General features: G+C 35.7%; 1 protein-coding gene across 1 annotated transcript; it reads left to right on the plus strand.

Moving 5' to 3' along the window:
- Positions 1-21297, plus strand: LOC122027422. The gene is made up of 13 exons (XM_042586375.1): positions 1-536; positions 3000-3146; positions 3241-3453; positions 3539-3628; positions 5180-5296; positions 7359-7628; positions 7771-7927; positions 8635-8712; positions 9943-10043; positions 12767-12937; positions 17215-17289; positions 19823-19915; positions 20809-21297. Exons 1-13 carry the CDS (start codon positions 138-140, stop codon positions 21133-21135), a joined length of 2238 nt encoding a protein of 745 aa, XP_042442309.1. The 5' UTR covers positions 1-137; the 3' UTR covers positions 21136-21297.
- Positions 21298-22070: the final 773 nt, after the last annotated feature.

The following is a 22070-nucleotide window of genomic DNA, read 5'->3' on the forward strand; positions in this document are numbered from 1 at the left end:
CTTACTAGAACGTTCGTCAACTTACTGAAACGCTGTCGGTGATTCCTTTGCGGTCTCAATTCTCGCCGTCTCTCTCGCTCCTCGCCGGCCGTGACCTTCTTGCGGAATCTGAGGCATTGGGTCGAGATCGTAGGGGCATGGCTGAGGAAGAGGAGTTCGCGAGGGCCGTCGAGGACGGGCTGAAGCTGGCGAAGCGTGTGTACGCTGGAAAGGAGCGGCAGATCTTGGAGCCTCCGAATCCGGTGGCGGGGATGGATCGTAAGGCGGACTTGTTCCTTCCTTCGGCGCCGATGGTGTACGCGGTGGTATCCGACCCCCGGATTGTCGACAATCCGGATATCCCCAGCTACCAGCCGTATGTGTACGGGAAGTGCGACCCCCCGGCCCTGATCCCTCTCCATATGGTAGACATCGAGATGGAGGTTGACTGCCTCCTCGATTCGACCTTCGTCTCTTTCCGCGGCCGGTGGCGGATCCATTGCGTGATGCGGAATAAGAGCTGCAACTGCCGGCTGGCTGTCCCTATGGGTGAACAGGTGAAGCAAATTCGGTCTCTTTTTTTTCACAATTTTTTTTAGCGTTTGCTTTTCCAGTATCCAGGATTACCTCGAAGCTATCATTGAATATCATTGATGAGCAATTCAGCATGTTGATTGCTCTGATATCATCTTGTTTGAAATATTGAAGCTCCAAGTGCTACCAATTTCCAGCCAAAGTGAAAGAAATACAAAAATATATGATGTTAGGTGGCCTTATGAAACGAGAGGAAATTAGATGTTGTGCAGTAATGCTAAGCATAAAATGACTTAATATGGGATAACTTAAGGACTTCCCTTTGTATATTGGGAGTAATAACATTGATCTTCGTGGAAAAACAAATTGAAATAATGCTTGTAATCTGTATTTTGTTTTAAAAGAAATATATTTTGTAGAGAATCTTTCTAGTTCCTAACTTCTACCAGGTCTTGCAGTCAATTTTTGATTTCACACTAATGAATGAAGTGCACTTTTATAGGCTATGATTTGCAGTGATTTTCTTTAAGGTTTGTTTTCTTCAATTTGCTTGATGTTGATAATGGACTGGAGATTGTTAAAACATAAATATAGTATTCAGTAACTTCTGAATTAACCACGCGAGAAATGCACCTAATTAACTATTTAGAAAAAAATTGTCCCTAGTTTTTTATATCATCAATATATAAAGGGGATATACAACTTATTTTGGATACACAACCATTTATAAAATATATGTAAAATTTCCCTAAGCACTTCCATACCTTCATCGGAATATGGAAGTGCTTAGGGAAACAAGGTATTGAATGTCTTACAAAATTATTTAACATGATATTGAAAACGAAAAAAATGCCTGATCAATGGAGGATAAGTACTCTAGTTCCCTTATATAAGAACAAGGGAGACATACAAAATTGTGCAAACTATAGGGGTATTAAACTAATGAGTCATACTATGAAACTTTGGGAAAAAGTAATAGAAAAAAGATTAAGGAAGGAGACCACAGTGACAGAAAATCAATTTGGGTTCATGCCTGAAAGGTCAACAATAGAAGCTATACATCTTCTTAGACAATTAATTGAAAAATATCGGAAGTAAAAACAAGATCTACACATGGTATTCATTGACTTAGAAAAAACTTATGATAGAGTCCCAAGAGAAATTATATGGAGAATTATAGAAAAGAGAGGTGTTAGCGTAACATATATTGAACTAATTAAGGATATGTATGAGGATGTAATGACCAGAGTAAAGACTTTAGGCGGAGTAATTGAAGCATTTCCAATAAAGATAGGGTTACATCAAGGATCAGCTCTAAGTCCCTATCTTTTTACACTAATTATGGATGAACTCACTGCGCACATTCAAGACACAGTACCGTGGTGCATGTTGTTTGCAGATGATATTATTTTGGTAAATGAGACACGTGAAAGAGTAAATGCTAAACTAGAATCTTGGAGGGAAACACTAGAAGGGAAAGGTTTTAAGCTTAGTAGATTAAAGACAGAATATATGGAATTTAAGTTTAGCAATATTAGAAGTAATGAAACAATTGTTAAGATAGGAGAGGACGAGTTGCCCGGAACCGAGAGATTTAAGTATTTAGGATCATTTTTACAAAATGATGAAGGGATTGAGAGAGATGTCTTACATAGAATACAAGCAGGATGAGTGAAATAGAGGGGAGCGTCGAGTGTTTTATGTGACAGTAAAATACCTCTTAAACTTAAAGGTAAGTTCTATAAAACCGCGGTTAGACCTGCTATGTTATATGGAGCTGAATGTTGGGCTATGACTCGAGCACATGAGCAGAAGATGAGAGTTGCAGAGATGAGAATGATAAGGTGGATGTGTGGACATACGAAGATGGACAAAATAAGAAATGAGAGCATTAGAGAGAAAGTCGGAGTTGCATCTATTGAGGAAAAACTCCAAGAGACACGTTTAAGATGGTACAAACATGTACTTAGACGACCAATAAATGCTCCAGTTAGGCGATGTGAAACTATGATAAACAAATCAAACGAGGAAGAGGAAGACCAAAAAAGACTTGGTTAGCAACAATAAAACAAGATAAAATTTATTTAATTATAGATGATGATATATTAGGAGATAGAGCTCAATGGCGTAAAAGGATTCATACAACCGACCCCACCTAGTGGGAAAAGGCTTGGTTGTTGTTGTTGTGTTGTGTTTGTATCTTCAATGTAAAGGGGATATACAACTTATTTTGTTTCCTGGACTGTTTGACAGACTATGTACTGGTAAACTCCTAAGCCAAATAATATTGTAATAAAATGTGAATGTTTGACCGACTATGTACTGGTAAACTCCTAAGCCAAATAATATTGTAATAAAATGTGAATATAATCATCTGGAATTTATGCATTATGCCAGGTTTTCATGGGCCATGGCTCTCTTTTTCTTTTGCAATTTTCATAGCCTTTGAATTTATTCAAATAAACTAAGAATGGTGTCGCTAACAGGGTTCGGTTCTAGGTGTTGAGATTGTGGTTGGTGGAAAATCATATCATACCCAGGTGATTGAAGAAGAACATAACCTAGGAAATAGTGCTGAAAATGAAGGCAGTGGCTTCCTAAAACGACACATATTTTACTTAACAATTCCTCAGGTGATTCAGCCATAAAAATTTCTCTTTTGGGTCACATGCTCCTGAAGTTTGAACTACATATATATGTAGCTTTTATATTTTCTGTTTTGCCAAGGTCAATGGAGGATCAGACATTTCTATCAATGCAAGATGGTCACAAAAGTTGACATATAATTATGATCAGTTCTTGGTTAGCATACCATTCAATTTTCCAGAATATGTCACTCCTTTCTCAAAAATTGTTGCAAAAAGGGAAAAGATTCAGTTAAACATCAATAGTGGTTTTGAAAAGGAGCTTCTGATCCAGAAGACAAGCCATCATTTGAAGGTGATGATTGTGGTTTTATTATTGAACATTTGGAACACATTGACTTAGTTGGATATGCTAGTGACATTTCTCATTCCTTTTCCAGGAACAAAATCGCCATGCAGGAAAGTTAAATTTTTTGTATGAAGCAGATGTTGACAGTTGGTCAAATAAAGATTTTGAATTCTCATATAGTGTAAGTTCGAATTTTTATTTATCATTTTTGTATAATGTTGAATGTTTTTTTTCTTATGAAGTTTGTTGTCTTCATAACAAACCTATGATTATGAGACTAGTCAAGACTCAATGTTTAACATCTCAGAATCATTATGGATTTGATCTGTAGCTGAGATGGTGCACTAACCGTTTTTGGCATAGGCTGCTTGTTGGTGCTGTTAGTTCAAGGAAACCTAATTTTAGACTGGCTTCACGTTTCTAATTTCCTTGCGCTTGCATATTTATTTTTTAAATAAAAAATATATCAATTTCATATTTAATATCATCCTCTAACCTAGTTGATTTGAATTATTTTGAATTGTACTGAATTCAAATTGTGAACAAATTAATATTGATCTAGGTAAAGATAGGATGGGTGAGGATACTATTAACTTTTTTCTTCCTCACCTTATTCTTTGCATTTCCATGAGATGGAGAGAGATCAATCACATTGCCTAGGTGGACTCTTGCACTTGGCACAAGTGTGCCGGGAGACTTTGGGTGATATGACCATGAGCAATAAGAAATCGACTAGGTTAGAGGATGATTAGTAGAGGAGGAGGACAAGGAAGGAGAATAAAAGCATAGAAGAAGAAATCTTGGTAGGTCACTCATCTTTCCTTGCCACAGTTGGCAGTTTGTATCTTTTAATGCTGACATGAACAATGGCATCTATAGTTTGGTTTCAAATGACACAGGTTAGTAAGTTTGCTCATGAATGTATTGTTTCCTTCGGTCCTTGAGCAGAATAAAGTGGTTCGTTCGTGTTGACAAGCAGGAACAACATTTGAAACCATGCCAAGTCTTGCTTCATTGATTTTCATTATCTGCTAACTTGTAGCAAAACATGACCGTGGCAACTACATTGTCCAATGCAATTGTGACTTGGTGGTTAACTTTTATTCCAAATAAGATTGAGTTACACTGACTGTAGATCTCTGTGCTAAATAAATTTGTCAATTTCCTTACTGGCATGCCACGTATACTTACCTGGAGCTGTAAACTAGTTCTGCCTACTGCATATAATTTGTTTCGTTATTTTCTTTTAAAAAATAGCAGAACAATAAATGGAATCTTGCTTCATGCTTAGATTAATTCAATCACATGAACTTGTGTAGCAGACAACCGATTAAATTATAGAGCTAGTAAATGCTTAACTAATTTTACATGAATATAATTGACTCAAACTAAATTTCATTAGCTAGAGGTCAATCACACCAATGATTATGTTGCCAGTGAGTTAACATTTGTTTTTTTGAACTGTGATCAATAATAATATTGCTACAATACATGAATGAAACTTCTTTCAATTATAGAAAACAGGATCTGCATGATGGACTTTTGAATACAAAAACAAGCAGCTGTTAATTATTGTCAGTTATATGCATAATAAAGCAACTCAATTGTTTGGTACTTTGGTGCTATTAATTTTGTCTCCCATTTGACAATTTAGGTAAGGGAATAAAAAAATAATTGTGCTGTTTTTGGAAATGAAACACACTATTACATCTTTTGTTTTCATCTTCAACAGCTTTATTCAGATGACTTGTCTGGTGGTATACTCGTAAAGTCTCCAACAACACATGATGGTGACCACAGAGATATGTTCTGTTTTTATCTTTTTCCGGGAAGTAATCAGAGAAGAAAGGTCAGTCTCTCTGCATCTCAACAATACTTCTTGTGCCCCACTCAAAAAGTAGCTAACTTTTTTGGTTGCAACACCTACCAACATGACATGTGACTTTATATTTTCAACTGAGGAATTTGCGGAGTGATTAATAGAGGGATTTAGTGTATCATCACTAATAACACTAAGAGGTCAGATATCTTGGAAAGACATGATAAATATTTGTACATGATGTGCCAAGGGAAGTTAGTTTCTATTGAAATTTGTGGTCATCCTGCTATCTTGATTTGACTGATGTCGTTTTTGCATTGCGGTTCTCTAAATTCTTCGTATATAGTTTTCAATGTATCCAACTTTTTGGACATGCACATAAATGGGAACTTCTGAGTTTATTATGGCTTATGTGCATGAGTATGTGTTACTATCCTTTTCATTTGTGCCATAATACACATGCTTTACTTGAGGATATCGCTGTACCTACATATTGAAACTTGGGTTGACAATAGTTGGAATAAGATATAAACTATCAGTCTGTGATAGGGTTTTCGTCCCCAATCCAAGAACAATTTTAATACTTTTATGGCGCATGCTGACTCTTGGTACCTGTAGAGCATGTTCAGATTAATTTAGGTGGTTTTTAACTCTTTTCATCCGCTTCCACTTAGTTTATTATTTCTATAAATAAGGATAACTATCAGATAGTCAACTTACTAACCATCAGATAATTGACTACTGTCAAATAGTCAATTGACTAGCTATCAGCTAATTAAATTAAATTTGTTATAATATAACATACCAATACTTGACATGCTTCACTTGTATCAAGATGAGTTTTACTCTTTTACTGGTCTTCCACTTAGCTTTTCATTTTCTAAAAATAAGCCGTAGATAGTCAATTTAATTAAAACCTTATTGAACAATGCCGGGTCAACATTGCATGCTTTGACAAACATTGAAGCATGCCAAAGTGAATTTGGATGACATTTATTTCTTTAATCTCTTTTCACTCAATTTGTTTACTTATAAAAATAATAATATAACAATTATATAATGGATCAAAAATTAAATCTTTAGAGAAATAATTTACAAAAATACAACAAACATTAATTGGAAGGGGAGCCTTGACGCAACGACAAAGTTGTTGCCATGTGACCAAAAGGTCACGGGTTCGAATCCTGGAAACAACCTCTTGCAAAAAACAGGGTAAGGCTGCGTATAATGGATCCTTCGCCGGGACCCGTATGGCGGGAGCTTCGTGCACAGGGCTGTCCTTTTATTTTTTACAACAAACATTAATTGATATATCATTAGTTAAATTCATCCAAATTCAGCTTGACAAGCTTTAACTTATACTGAAGCAAAATATTAGCATGGTTTGTTACTCTTTGATAGGAGCAATGCAGTTAGAGACTGCCTATACCAACCAATATCAGTTTCTGTAATTTACAAGGATGGTAAATTTTGACTATGCCATCGGGCATGAAATGGAATTTCAACTGAGGAAAGCAATTGCTATTACCATGAATCTTAATAGATTTTTCACATGATTTACTTAGAACATATAATTTTTATACCATCAATTGACTTGGTTAGCAACTATGATAAACATGCATATCAAATGAGGAAGAGGAAGACCAAAAAAGACTTGGTTAGCAACAATAAAATAAGATAAAATTTATTTAAATATAGATGATGATATAATAGGAGATAGAGCTCAATGGTGTAAAAGGATTCATACAGCCGACCCCACCTAGTGGGAAAAGGCTTGGTTGTTGTTGTTGTTTGTTGTGTAATTGACTTGTTATTGTGATTTAAGTTTCTAGTCTGTTCTCTCTTCATGATATGGCATTTACAACCTCATTTGTTGTACTTTGATTTCCTTTTTCGGGGCTTCCATGTATGACTCTGATGCATGCTAAGAATGAGCTAAGCCTTTTAAATGAAGCACACAATACAGTACTTCACATGCCAGGAAACATCTTTAAATATTAGGTTACTTGTAATTGTTTATTTTCCTTGAAAATGTTTCTTCCAAGTCATTGTATAAATTTTCTATTTGGATTTTTTTTTTCTATTGCCATAGGCTTTCAAAAATGAGATTGTCTTTGTTGTCGATGTAAGCGGAAGCATGCACGGAAAGTTTATTGAGAATGTTAAAAGCTCGTTAGCTGCATCACTGTTAGAGCTCGGGCCGGGTGATTTGTTTGATATCATAGCTTTCAATGATGAGCTTCACTTTTTTTCACCATGCTTAGAGCATGCTACTGAAGAAATGATAGAAAATGCTATCCAGTGGATGAATAAGGATTTTATTGCAGAGGGTGGAACAAACATCATGCACCCCTTGAAGGAGGTAACTTTTTGTTCTCTATTTGTTCAAAATTTCAAATTCCTACCAACCTCTGCTGGATAAATTTCAATTGTGCTCTAGACTTTGTTTTTTGCCTTTTGTCGAATGCAGTGAAAAAAATATGGATTGTTTTCTTTTCTTGTAGGCAATTGGTTTATTATCGAGTACAAATAGTTCAGTTCCACACATTTTTCTCATAACTGATGGAGCTGTTGAAGATGAGCGCAACATCTGTAATACCATTAAAACTCTTCTGGCAAATACTGGATCTGTATCTCCTCGGATTTCGACGTTTGGCATTGGTAAGTATATAGATCAATGGCATATTATTAAGTTACATGATTTTATGGAAACTGCTCCATTCTAGTACTCCGTGTGATTGTCCCACAATCTGAAGCACTAAAATTAAATCAGGAAGTGTTTGTAATAAGTTTTTTTGATAGGTTCCATCTGTTTACATTTTCTATCAGCTTGTGCTTTATGTATTTGGGGTGACACTTAAAATGACTAACAACATAAAATTAATCTTGAGACCAACTGCAAATGACAATATGAAATAGTAAATTGATTATTTTTCTCTGACATATATACATAATCTCTCTTGTTCCTATCTCCTTGCCATTTTATGCAACCAGGAGGCCAAGAAGTGATTGTTAATAATCTCTTAAACATTGGAATTTGCAACTTAATGACAGCATTTTTTAGTACTGGGTGTTGTTAATAGATGTAGTGTCTTTGTTTTGAATTTTTTTTAATTATCATGTAATATTCAATTTTCCTCAGCTTATCATGAAATTGTAGAATATGCAATCCTTGTTTATCTGAACCTCAGCTGTAGTTCTAAATTTATTATTGAGGTTTCTATGATATCTCTTCCCACTTGATTGTTACTACCTTGGAAGACTATGCTTTATATATTGTTTTCTGTGACTTTTGAAGCCCCTATCAGGGCTTTGTTCTGTACTAATTTAGGCTAATGTTTTCCTGTTATACTGAAAACATGTTTTAGGTCTTTATTGCAATCATTACTTCTTGAAGATGCTGGCTTCTATCGGGAGGGGGCAGTATGATGCTGCATATGATCCAGGTCAGTCACATTTCCAATTATGTCAAAGTTCTTCAGGCATCCTTAATTTGGTTTAAGCTTGTCAACTTAGGAGTTATTGCTACAGTGGTGTTGTGTGTGGCAACCATTTCAATTTTCATTTCAGATAAAATAAGTCAAATACTGTATATCTGAGAGCAATTAGATGCAACTCCAAAAATTATAAAAGGAGAGACAGTAGGTTGAGATGAAGAAATGTCAAAAGGCCAATTGATTCTATAATTTGACAAGCTAAATTGGTCAGTAATAGGTTTAGGAGGTAGATCAAAGAGAACTCTGCGTTTCTCCATTAAATGTGATTTAAGAGACATAGCCTACTCCAAATAGTTCAAAGTAGGGATAAGGTTCGTGCAGCCAGCTGATCTTAGACAGTTGAGACTAACAAGCCTTGATAATGTTGCTGATGATGAAATAGTGGTGTTTAGGTCAAAACGATTTAGGTTATTAAATGATTCCTTTTTTAAACACAATTAAAACTAGCTATAAATAGCCTAGCTTTTTGGTTGGCTGTATGATTCTGGTTGGTTTGGCAAAACTTTTCACAGTGAGTCCTCTCAGCCAATGATTTAAAATCTTAATCGATCGGATAATAATGGACCAGGCAATATGCTTTCTTATCACACATTGTTATATCTAGTATCTTTTTGTTAGAAACATGGTGAGAGGAATGAATAAAATCTACTTCTGCAAAATTCTGTTTATGAAAAAGGAAAGTTGATTAAAAAGTAGCTTCTGAGCTTGTAAAATTCCACTTCTCTTTGTTGTTTACAACTTAAAAGACCTACTGCCTATTTGGTAGCTGTACTTGAAATGTCGTGTTTTACGCATAGGAACACCAGATAGTTATATGTTTAGCTTACTTCTTGGAGACATTTTCCTCAAGGTTGAAAAATTGTACAATTAAATTCTTCATTTTCTACGCATAATAAGGCAGATTATTTATTTAGAACTTTAAAACTTCACATTTTTGAATTGTTCAAGATCAATCAACAATTATTGTCTACTGCTTAAACTGTTACTAGAATGTTTTAATCTACACATGCAGCTAAGAATAGATTTGGATTTGAATGCCAGGCTTTTTTATCCATTTGTAATATTGTATACATCAGTTGTATATTTGCGTAAAATTTCCTTATGAGCCATGATCTCGGTCCTCAGATTTATGTCCATCTTCATTATGTTTCATATTAATTGCACCATGCTTTTATATAGATTCAATAGGAACACATATTCCAAAATGGTTTTGTAGAGCTTCATCAACCATAGTTGCAAACCTGACAGTTGACAGCTTCACTGACCTTGATGAATTGGAGGTATGTTCTGCTGATTCAGGTGATGTCCATACTATCTTCTTTCATATCTTCCAAAATATGGATGAAATTTGAAACTTGAATGTATAAGAAAACAAGATATAAAATTACGGTATTGATGTCAGATTCAAAATCAGTCCAGAAAGATACCAAGTCAAAGATCGGCACAGTTTGGACAGTGTTGACATGGCTCTGAACTGAACCTATAATTTTGGTCAACCCCTATACTTTGTTTGTTTTTGAAACAAAACTATTAATTGTCTTGTAGTTAATCGAATTAATATTTCATCACAACTAAAAAATTATAACAAACATTTTAACTTGGAGCATACTGTACTTGGAAGAGCACTTCGACAATGTCTACTTAGTAAGTCTCCACTGTACTAGGATGGTTTTTTGCATTGGCTACTTTATGTAGTAGTTAATTAGTTATTGTAGATGAGGATGTGGCATGCTTATTACTCTCATACGGATAAGTATGACAGTCCATTATTTAAATTGTGGTACCTTTTCTAACAATTTGAGTTTTTGAAACCAATCCCTTTCCAGTCAACTTTGATATGGTTTAAGAGCAAGAGCAGGAGGTACATAGTTCGAATCCTACTTGTGTCAAAAAAGAAAAAAAAGTCAGACCCTTATTTCTAAGTCAAGATGAGGCTAATGTTAGTTGCCCTAAGTTTTAGTACACAACGCTTGTGCTGACTGACTCAACCAAACTCTTAACTATGTATTGAAATTTTCCTATCACTGTTATTCATGATTTCTGTGATGCCTTATAGTCATAAGGTTCTATGCATGAGAGTGTCATTATTCCAAAGTTTTTGACTGATAGTTTGTGCAATGGTTCAACTACTTGTCATTTAAAATCATCAACACTACCAAATTATTAGATAGCTCTGGTCTAGAAAAGGTTTATGTAGGAAAGTAGAAGGAATGGCTGTGTCATTTTAAAAAGAAGGTTTAAATGTTACATCTAACCTGCCCTTTAGAATTTGTAACCATGGTAAAAATTGCAAATCCCCTAGGATCATATATTCCTATCAGTTGAGTTGGCTTTGGCACTGTCTTAAAATCACTAAAAAATCTAGACACATTAATTCAATTTAGCTTTAGGTTGATCTTCGTGGTTTATGTACAAGTAAATTTTAGAAATTTAATCTCAACACTGATTTGGAGGATGACATAATATCCAAGAAGAGACAGAGATGAACGAAAACAGATTTGAGGCTGTAGATGGTGGTCTAACTTTGACATAGTTATTACAAGATGACAATGACGACATATGACATGGGTAGATTGAGAATGAAAATCAGTGGGCTTGCGTTGATTCAGAGTACTCATGAGTGTTAGGTTGTGAGACCTGATTCAATTTTGACCATAATCATGATATTAACTATTACAATTCAAACTTGCAGTTAAATTTCATAAGACCAAGACTTTATAGTGTTAAGCCATACTAGCTAGTTTCCATTTTTTTTCTGCTTTTGTGATTTATTTCTTTGACAAAATTGCTTTACAAGTTTGTTTACTTTCGTTTAAGGGCTGTTCTTTTATTATAGCATATTACAAATTGCAATCTTTTGTGTACTAAGGGCCTATTTCCTGAAGGAAGTGAATTGAAAAGGAGGGTAGAAGGAGAGAACAGGAGAAAGAGGAGTTGGAAAAGGAAAGAAAAAAGTTGTGTAGTTGATACTGGGCTGAAACAGGGAAGGGAGGGGAGGAAAAGAGAAAATTAACAATAGTGCCCCTTCATCTTTCCCCATCTTTCCTCTTGTTGATGAATTAAAAATAGCAGCAACAAGGAGCCTTTCATTGAGGATGTTGGACGGATTTCCAGATGCTATAAATGTTGTTGAGGATGTGAGGGAGAACACAGTAAGTGCTATAGAGGAGTGCTTGGAGTTCGGGAACTAGTCAATGTTGGGCTTGGAATCAAGCTTGGAGACCAACATGGAGTTGAGTATGGCAAGGCTCGAGTTGGTGTCACCAAGCTTGAGAAGGGACTTGTTCTTGAGGCATTCCTCTTGTTGGAAGACAAGGGAGTTGTAGAGGATGACCTCAAATCATCATAATGGGAGGATTTTCTCATGGTGGGCAACTACATTAAGCATCAACCCATGTGGATGATGCCTATGCTTGGGTTCAAATGTTTTGGAGAAGTTGGCAGGGTAATTTTGACATTACACAATTAACTCGTTCATTTCCACTGTTCTGCCTGGTTGAATGGACAACCTTCTGGTGTTTTGCTTCAGTAGATGGCAATTATCTTATCTTCCACTGTTACTTCTAATGAGGCAGCGGAAGGGGATTCACATATCGTGAGCTTGGTCTTCCTCTCTGCTAAAATGAGGCATTTAACTGTAATTAGACAGGCCCCTAATGAATCAGTTATTTGGGCCTTATAATTGTCTCATCATAAATCACTTTTTATCAACTAAATCATGGATAGTCCAATTCATTCATGTTACTAACAAAATTGAAGAATCTAGGTTTTTCCTCATTCAGCATATTAAAATTGAAGGATTCATTGCAATTTTCTTTGGGTGCCAAATGAACCAGTAGTTTGGACCTTTTAAACTCAATAATGGATAATCCAATTTATGCAGGTTAGTGCCAAGATTTATGAAAAAAAAATACTTATCAAATTCATCTAGCTTTTACCTCTTTTATCTAGCACTACATTTCTCTGATAAAAACAAACTAAAACCTGCTACCTTTCCTTTCAGGTCCACTCTATTAATATTCCAGATCTTTCAGCTCAATGTCCACTGATAATATCAGGCCGATTTTATGGAAAATTTCCAGAGACTCTTCAAGCTAAGGGAATCTTGGCTGACATGACTGATATTGTTATCAACTTGAAGGTGCACAACACACAGGATTTTCCTCTTGAGAAAGTAAGAAACACAAAGTTGACTAGCATTTCCTTTGTTTTCTGTGAAATGAGCCTATGGCTGAATATTTTCATCTGGAGATCCTTAGCAATTGTGACATAACTTTCTTGTCAAATATCAATTTCCACAATTTTGTCTGTGTGATATCATCTGGTAAAAGTGGCCTTGGTCTGTACTGGTCATGATGTGTCTTTCGACATGTTAGTTAAATGCTAGTTACAGACACAATAACCATTGTGCATGTTGACTAAAAGTTTGCATCAATCAGCAAGTAGTAGCAGTTTTTGGAAACAAGAGGCTGGTTCCTATTTAACTTCTTATTTGTTTGAATCTGAAATTTAACAATACGAAAATAAGATTTATAAAGATCTGATATGAAAGAACCCATGAACTTCATGGCCGGTCCCAAGCCCGGATAAAGGAGGAGGGTTGCGTTAGGTTGCCAGCCAGCGTCAAACTATGGCAAAATTTCATGAATGAATCCATTAAACTATTGTGCTAATGCTAGGTTGTTCCCCGGAAGGAACGCGTTGCAGGGTCCGACTGTAACGTCTCGGCAAGGACCGCTACATCTCCAGAACTCGGGTGTAGTGATAAATATGCAAGAGTTCGCGTTACAGGGTCCGACTGTAACGTCTCAGCAAGGACCGCTACATCTCCATGAGAACTTGGGTGTAGTGTTAAATAGGCAAGAGTTCTCACACCATAGGTTAGATAAGAACAAATATGATAGGAAAACTAATAATCTAAGATTTGGAACATGGAATATAGGAACTCTCACTGGTAAATCAATGGAGGTAGTAGATATGATGATTAGGAGAAAAATTAATATTTTGTGTGTACAAGAGACAAAATGGATAGACGAGAAGGCAAAGATGATAGAGAACTCGGATTTTAAGTTATGGTACACTGGAAAGAGTAAAGCAAGAAATGGAATGGGTATCATTGTAGATAATTTGTTAAAGGATGAAGTTGTAGGAGTAGTTAAAAAAGGAGATAGAATTATAGCCCTTAAGATAATAGTGGCGAAAGAAACTATGAACATAATTAGTGTATATGCACCACAAGTAGGATTAGATGAAGCTACCAAATCAAGGTTTGGGAGGACTTAGATGAAATATTACAAAATATTCCACTAAATGAAAGGATTTTAATAGGAGGTGATCTAAATGGGCATGTCGGAGTGAAAAATGAGGAATATGAGAGAGTACGTGGGAGTTATGAGTTTGGAACGAGGAATGAGGAAGGGAAAACTATATTAGATTTTGCGATAGCATATGACTTTATATTAGCTAATATGTTTTTTAAAAAAAGAAAAGAACACTTAGTCACATTCAAAAGTGGGAATAATAAATCGCAAATTGCCTTTCTTATGGTTAGGAAGAAGGATAGAAAGATTTGTAAAGATTGCAAAGTCATCCCAAGAGAAAGCTTAAATACCCAACATAGGGTAGTAGTGTTGGATATACGTCTCAAACATAGTATCAATAGAAAGAAAATATATACAATTTCTAGAATTAAGTGGTGGAAGTTAAAGGATGAGAAACAAAATATATTTAAAGAGAAGGTAGAACAAGCATTAGGTGAAATATACGATGACTCTAATACAACATGGGATAAGATGGTATCAAAGTTGAAAATAGTAGCTAAGAGTATCCTCGGTGAGTCAAAGGGGCATGCACCGATAAGTAAAGAATCTTGGTGGTGGAATGAGAAAGTACAAGAGAAAGTGAGGGAAAAACGAAAGCTTATAAGGAATTATATATTTGTAAGAATGAGGAAAATTTAAAAAATATACAATAGCCAAGAAAGAAGCTAAGAAAGTAGAGAATGAAACTTTTGAACGATTATATCAAACATTGGATACAAAAGAAGGGGAAAAAGATATTTATAGAATAGCTAAAGCGAGAGAAAGGAAAACAAGAGATCTTAGCCAAATAAAATGTATTAAAGATGAATGTAATAGGGTATTAGTAAGCGATGAAGAAATAAAAGAGCGGTGGAAGAGGTATTTTCATCAACTTTTAATGAAGGTTTAGGAGACCAACTTAACTTAGGTAATTTAATTAGGTCAAATGAGCATCGAAATTTTAATTTTTATCGTAGAATTCAAACTTCAGAAGTAAAACAAGCTTTAAATGAGATGCACAATGGAAAAGCCGTTGGACCGGATGATATTCCGATAGAGGTATGGAAGTGCTTAGGGAAACAAGGTATTGAATGGCTTACAAAATTATTTAACATGATATTGAAAACGAAAAAATGCGATCAATGGAGGATAAGTATTCTAGTTCCCTTATATAAGAATAAGGGAGACGTCAAAATTTTGCAAACTATAGGGGTATTAAACTAATGAGTCATACTATGAAACTTTGGAAAAAGTAATAAAAAGATTAAGGAAAGAGACCATAGTGACAAAAATCAATTTGGGTTCATGCCGGAAGGTCGACAATAGAAGCTATACATCTTCTTAGACAATTAATTGAAAAATATCGGGAGCAAAAACAAGATCTACACATGGTATTCATTGACTTAGAAAAAGCTTATGATAGAGTCTCAAGAGAAATTATATGGAGAATTTTAGAAAAGAGAGGTGTTAGTGTAACATATATTGAACTAATTAAGGATATGTATGAGGATGTAACGACCGGAGTAAAAACTTCAGGGGGAGTAACTGAAGCATTTCCAATAAAGATAGGGTTACATCAAGGATCAGCTCTAAGTCTCTATCTTTTTACACTAATTATGGACAAACTCACTGCGCACATTCAAGACACAGTACCGTGGTGCATGTTGTTTGCAGATGATATTATTTTGGTAGATGAGACACGTGAAGGAGTAAATATTAAACTAGAATCTTGGAGGAAAACACTAGAAGGGAAAAGTTTTAAAATTAGTAGATTAACGACAGAATATATGGAATTTAAGTTTAGCAATATTAGAAGTAATGAAACAATGGTTAAGATAGAAGAGGACGAGTTGTCCGGAACCGAGAGATTTAAATATTTAGGATCATTTTTACAAAATGATGGAGGGATTGAGAGAGATGTCTTACATAGAATACAAGCAGGATGGGTGAAATGGAGGGGAGCGTCGAGTGTTTTATGTGACCGTAAATTACCTCTTAAACTTAAAGGTAAGTTCTATAAAACCGCAGTTAGATCTGCTATGTTATATGGAGCTGGGCTATGACTCGAGCACATGAGCAGAAGATGAGAGTTGCAGAGATGAGGATGTTAAGGTGGATGTGTGGACATACGAGGATGGACAAAATAAGAAATGAGAGCATTAGAGAGAAAGTAGGAGTTGCATCTATTGAGGAAAAACTCAGAGAGACACGTTTAAGATGGTACGAACATGTACTTAGACGACCAATAAATGCTCCAGTTAGGCGATGTGAAACTATGATAAACATGCATATAAAACGAGGAAGAGGAAGACCAAAAAAGACTTGGTTAGCAACAATAAAACAAGATAAAATTTATTTAAATATAGATGATGATATAATAGGAGATAGAGCTCAATGGCGTAAAAGGATTCATACAGCCGACCCCACCTAGTGGGAAAAGGCTTGGTTGTTGTTGTTGATATGAAAGAACTCTGTCTTGAGAAAGAACCTTTTATGGAGTTTTTGCTGTTATTGCCTTGAAAGTTGAAACTCCTCAGTCATAAAAGAGATGTATTCGACCCCTGTATCTATGCTAGTTTCTTGTTTGCCTGGATACAGATTACCACCCCACTTTTCCAGATACTATATTTTGGACTTATTAATGCAGATGTCCCTATCTGATATTATGCTTGGACACTTGTTCACAAGCAAGAATCTCATATTGACAGATTGCAGACACGAAGATGGAAGCTTAATAATATTGGGAAAACCCATAACAAAAGAGCTAGATTCTATTAGAGGTTTGAGAAAAATCATTAGTGATCTAAGTTGTACATGCTATAACCATGTAGACTTGGGAATGTGAAAATTCTGCGAGGGAAAAAGTCGGATCCTATTGAAGGCTTGAATGGTAATCAAGGTCAGATATTTTAGAAGGCAGGATCAAGTTTTAAAATTTTTAAAGTCGCATTTACTTACTATTTGACTTGCAACTGAGTTTTTGTTATCTGAAACATGGTGTTACTGTAATTATTGAGTACTATAATAATTGCATGGCATCAAGATCTTTTATCCCTCTCTTTATATTTTTGCCCATGTATTTTCTGAATCAGATTGACACCACTTTCTGCAGACCACTGGATAAAAGTGTTTTTATTGAATGTACTCACAGGCATTGGTCAAGCGGCATATTGATCTTCTTACAGCTCAGGCGTGGTTTACTGAGAGTAAACAACTTGAGGAAAAGGTTTCATGCTACTATACATAGTATTACACTATATTTGCGATCTAAGTAATGAAAATTTATTTGCACAACTTCTCTTCTGTACCATGCTTTTCTTGTCCCAGTAATCTTGTTCTATTTCTTCATGTATACTCTAACCTTACTGTGATAGAGTCATTGTTTCAGATTTAGCACTGTAAGTTGTAACTATTTCTTTTTGTCATCATGATCCTCACATCCCCTAGATAATATCATTTACTTCCATGTGTAGTTACTATTATGACAAATCAATAAAAAAAAAATGATTAACTAGGTTGGGTAACGTCGAGCCTGAGTGGCTGGCCCTGTCCCATGGAAGTTTCCCACCGGCCACTAGGGTAAATCTGGAAGCGCTTGAGGCGAAAAGCCCAGAAGTCCAACATCCCCTAATTGCAAGTCTCATTCCATTTGGAGGAAAAATCCCTACAAATACGCCGTAGCTGGGAATCGAATTGTGAATACCTAGGAGACAACTCAGCGCCCTTACTGCTGCACCATAACCCTGGGAACAAAAAAAATAATAGTCTCCGGGGCTATGGTGCCGCGGTAGGACATCCAAGTTGTCACCTAGGCATTCGCGGTTTGATCCCCAGCTATGGTATATTTGCAGGAATTTTTCCTCCAAATAGAGCGCTCAATCAACGGATACTGGGTTGCCTGCCACACGCGCTCCCCCATTTACCCTAGTGGCCGATGGAAAAATTCCATGGGGCCGGGTCAGTCACCCCCAGGGCTAGTCAATGAGACTAACTGGATTTATCATTTTTCCCCTGGGGCTATAGTGCAACGGCAGGGCATCTAGGTTGTCACCCAGGCACCTGCGGTTCGATCCTCAGCTATGATGAATTTGCAGGAATTTTTCCTCCAAATGGAGTACGCAACCAAAGGATGCTAGGCTTCTTGGCCACCCACCTCGAGCGCTTCCCGATTTACCCTGGTGGCCGGTCGGAAAATTCTGTATGACCAGACCGGTCACCCCAGAGCTAGTTAATGAGGCTAACTGAGTTTATCATTTCTTATGACAAATCAAACTGTAATTGACTTTGCAATTCCTCGAGCATGTGAACTGTTCTTAAAATTCTGATAGTTTGATGAACAGATGCTGCTATTCAGTCAGGTTCAATACTGAGATCTGGTAAAGTGTATTTCCCAACTTCAAATTATTCTATGCATTAGGCTCACACTCATTAAAACCCTATTCATAAATACTGATCTGCACTTACTTGAAATAAATCATGCTTTATGGTGTTTTTACACCCCAATTAAATGCAGTAATTGGTAAATCCTTCATATCTTTTAACTAGGTTTCTGATTAACTAATAATCTCAGACCTGCTGGAGCTCTGTAGGTCTAAAATTCAATGCATGATTAGTATGATCTCTGCATAAACATAATGAGTAATTTTTTTTTTGTTTTGTCAATACATCCATTTATTTTAAATCCTACTACCTACATTGTCTTTAAGAATTTTGCTTGCAAAGGATATGCTTCTTTTTTTCTTTCAACTTTCAAGCAGCAAGCCTCTTCAAGAAAGCATGCATGACAATGAAAGATCTCTTATGAGACATGAACGATCTTTGATTCTGCTTCCATTAACAGTAGTTTGCTTTTAACCAATCAGAATAATTTTGAACCACTTATATATTCAGTAAAAGTAAACTCATTAAAAAATAGAACACCTTAGAAATATCACTATAAGGGCTTGTTTTTTTACGATAAATAACTTATATATGTGAAATATTTTCCCATGAAAAATTTTCTAAGAAAATTAATTGTTTTCCCTTTGGGGGGAATGATACAAGAAAAATATTTGATAAATTTGAGGTATTGATTAGTGGGGATGTTCAGTTGACAAGCCATTTGCTAATCGAGCTACTTGCTGGTATGGTGAAATAGCCGATGAACTTGATGGACGGGTGTAGGTAGGGGAGGGAGTTCAAAGAGAAAGAGGAGCATACTACCTTAATGGAAGAAAGTGACTTCTGCTTATTTCAAGTGAAAATAATTTTTTTCCAACATGCTGCATATTTTCTGTTGACCAAGATTTTTTAATGTGACAAACACTGAAGGAATCAAAAATATTTTTAAAGAAAATATTTTCCAAAACAAATGGACCTAAATTTTCTAAAGCAGTCCAATCTAACTTTCTTACAAAACAGTGTCAAAACAGAAAGGTAAGGAAACTGATATCCATCTTTGACTCTGCAATGAGTTTGCTCCTATGAATTTAGAGTTAAGGACTGGTACCATCATATTCTATTTGCCAACTTCATGTGTTGAGCATATTTCATCAGTTTTGTTTTCAGTGTTTTTTCTAGAAATTTCTTTTCTCTTCTCCTTTTAAATTCTGAAGTTATGCATTTGTTGAGAGAAGTTTCAAGTATTTGTTCCTGATTTAAGATATGGTCAATAACTTAATGATCTAACATGATAATGTTAATATCTACCATAATGTTGATAAGAAGTAGATGAGTGGCACTTACTATCTCGTACCTTTTCTATTTATTTATTTTTTCAGGTGGCTAAATTAAGCATACACAGTAGCACTCCTTCAGAGTATACATGTATGGTTTTACTTCAAAATGACACTGTAAAGGAGGCTGTAAAACAGGTACAGATGATGTGCAACTGCATTTATTCCACCTGTAATGTGGGATTTTCAGATTTGTGTCATTGTAGCCATTGCAAGTATCAAGTTTTCTGGAAATAATTCATCTGTTCTCAAACGAAAAGAGAAATATCCTATGAAGGGAACATTTTAGGAGCAAGATTTATAAATTCTCACTCTTATTATATTTTCCTAGAACATCTCCTAATTTATGTTGCATCAGTAATAGCTAACAACTTGCATTAAAAAAAATAATGATATGACATGTTTTAGCTATGAGATAGGGATTTGCCAACACCTGTGCTTTAATTTGGTTTTGTGAACTACCAGGATCAGAAAAGAAATTGAGATGTAAGGGTTGTTTTTAAAAGTTGTGCTTAATGTTTGAAAAATGTGTGCTCTATTGCATCAGATATGATCAGATTTATATTTGCAGTCATAGATTGCTTTGGTCCCAGTTGGTCTCCTCAAATAAATTTAGTTGTTTATCTTTTGTTTAGTGGATGGTTTAGGTAAAGAAAGATCACACCAATCAAGCTTAATGTGAATTTTTGTAGCAAAAGTTGTGTGCGCTAATGAGTTATTTCAACCTGGAGAAGTCAATGAATCATAAGTTGATTCAAATGGAAAGAGGACTACAGGGTGATAATTGTGAGTATTATTACATAATGTACATGAAGGATACAATCAGTTCTTAATGATCCTCCAGCCATGGTGGAAACTTGGATCTTACCTAGTAAATGTCACAGAGAATTTAAGCATCTTGTTTTTGTCTTGTAGGCATAAACTATTTGTTATTTGTCTGCATTGCCTACGCCTAATACACTTGGAACCTCGGAGTTCAACACCTTTTTTTGTCTTTTATCAAACCTCAAGCTGATGAATAAACTTGATAGGTGAAGAAGAAAACATCCTTTAAGCGAGCTGGCCAAGGATACAACTTTCCAACCGTGGTGCATGGAGTGACTATGGGCTTTGGCGATCCAACTGCAACCAAAGAAAATCGCCAATTTGGGGAGCTGAAGAAGCCTGAGATCCTTGCTGTCTACAACAAGACCATTGGCCGCTGTAGCAAGATAGCCTACTGCTGCTGCTGCCCCTGCTGCATAAAAACATGCAGTAGGATGAACGATCAACTTATGATTGTTTTAACGCAGCTCTGTACAGCTCTATCATGCCTTGCCTGCTTAGAATGCTGCAGTGAGTTATGGGGCGGCAACTAGTTATATTTCTCTCATGTTGTGTTTTTGTATTTTGAATCAATTTACTGTGTATACATATGCAGTTTATTTTCCTTTTCCAGTTGCAAACTAATGTTACTGAAATGAGTGAGTTGTATCATGTAACGCCGCTTGTATTTATTGTCCCATTTGTCATTGTTATCATCTGACTCAAGTCACAGAGAAATGACACAACAGATTTTATTTGTTTTCTGGGCTGTAGATTCCAGATGAAATAAGAATCATAAAAGAAGAGAAATGCAACTCAACTCGCACGTGATCCACCTGCAGCAGTCACTCACTTCTATTTGTGCTCTTTAAGATTTATGAAAAACAAAATTAGATGGTGTGTGTGCAAATCCCAATTGCAATCTTTCCATTTTGGAAAAGTATCTTCTTCATTCTCAAAGTAGGTATGCTGGAACCCTAAAACTCATGGCGAGCAAGCTGCAATGTCAAATAGCTTTTCTTTTCCTGCGCCCTAAAACTCATGCAGAGCAAGCCTCAGCCTGTGGCATATTCTCCATCACATTCTTCATTCAACATCATGCATCTCGAGAAGATGGACGAGAAGCCCTGACTGCAGGAGTGCACGATGTATATTCCCTTTTGAACCACATGGGAGAGCAGTTCCTTCTCTGCTTCCCCAAAAAAGGTACCCTTGCTTCGATCAGTGCTCTAATAATCTATTTGTTTCTTCACTTGGACTTTTCTCGAAGTTTATTGTATATTCTTGACTTGTGTTCTCAAGATTTGATTATTTCCATTAGATGATTAATCATCCAAAGGAATTTAGAAGAGGTCAATCTAGATATTCAGATTGGTTTTTATTATTGTACAAATAATTTATAAGTCTTCCTTGGGAATCTATCCTTATTATCTATATCTAAATATCCAAAAGATTGACGCTTTGTTGTTATGAACATCTCAAGAACACT

This window comes from Zingiber officinale, chromosome 10A (assembly GCF_018446385.1).
Source record: "Zingiber officinale cultivar Zhangliang chromosome 10A, Zo_v1.1, whole genome shotgun sequence".
NCBI lineage: Eukaryota > Viridiplantae > Streptophyta > Magnoliopsida > Zingiberales > Zingiberaceae > Zingiber > Zingiber officinale.

Excerpts from the sequence above, each read along its gene's own strand:
- LOC122027422 (XM_042586375.1), top strand. The coding sequence starts at position 138 with ATGGCTGAGGAAGAGGAGTTCGCGAGGGCCGTCGAGGACGGGCTGAAG. Across the intron at positions 3,147-3,240 it reads TTTACTTAACAATTCCTCAG|GTCAATGGAGGATCAGACAT; the intron begins GTGATTCAGCCA and ends TGTTTTGCCAAG. Across the intron at positions 17,290-19,822 it reads GTAAACAACTTGAGGAAAAG|GTGGCTAAATTAAGCATACA; the intron begins GTTTCATGCTAC and ends TTATTTTTTCAG.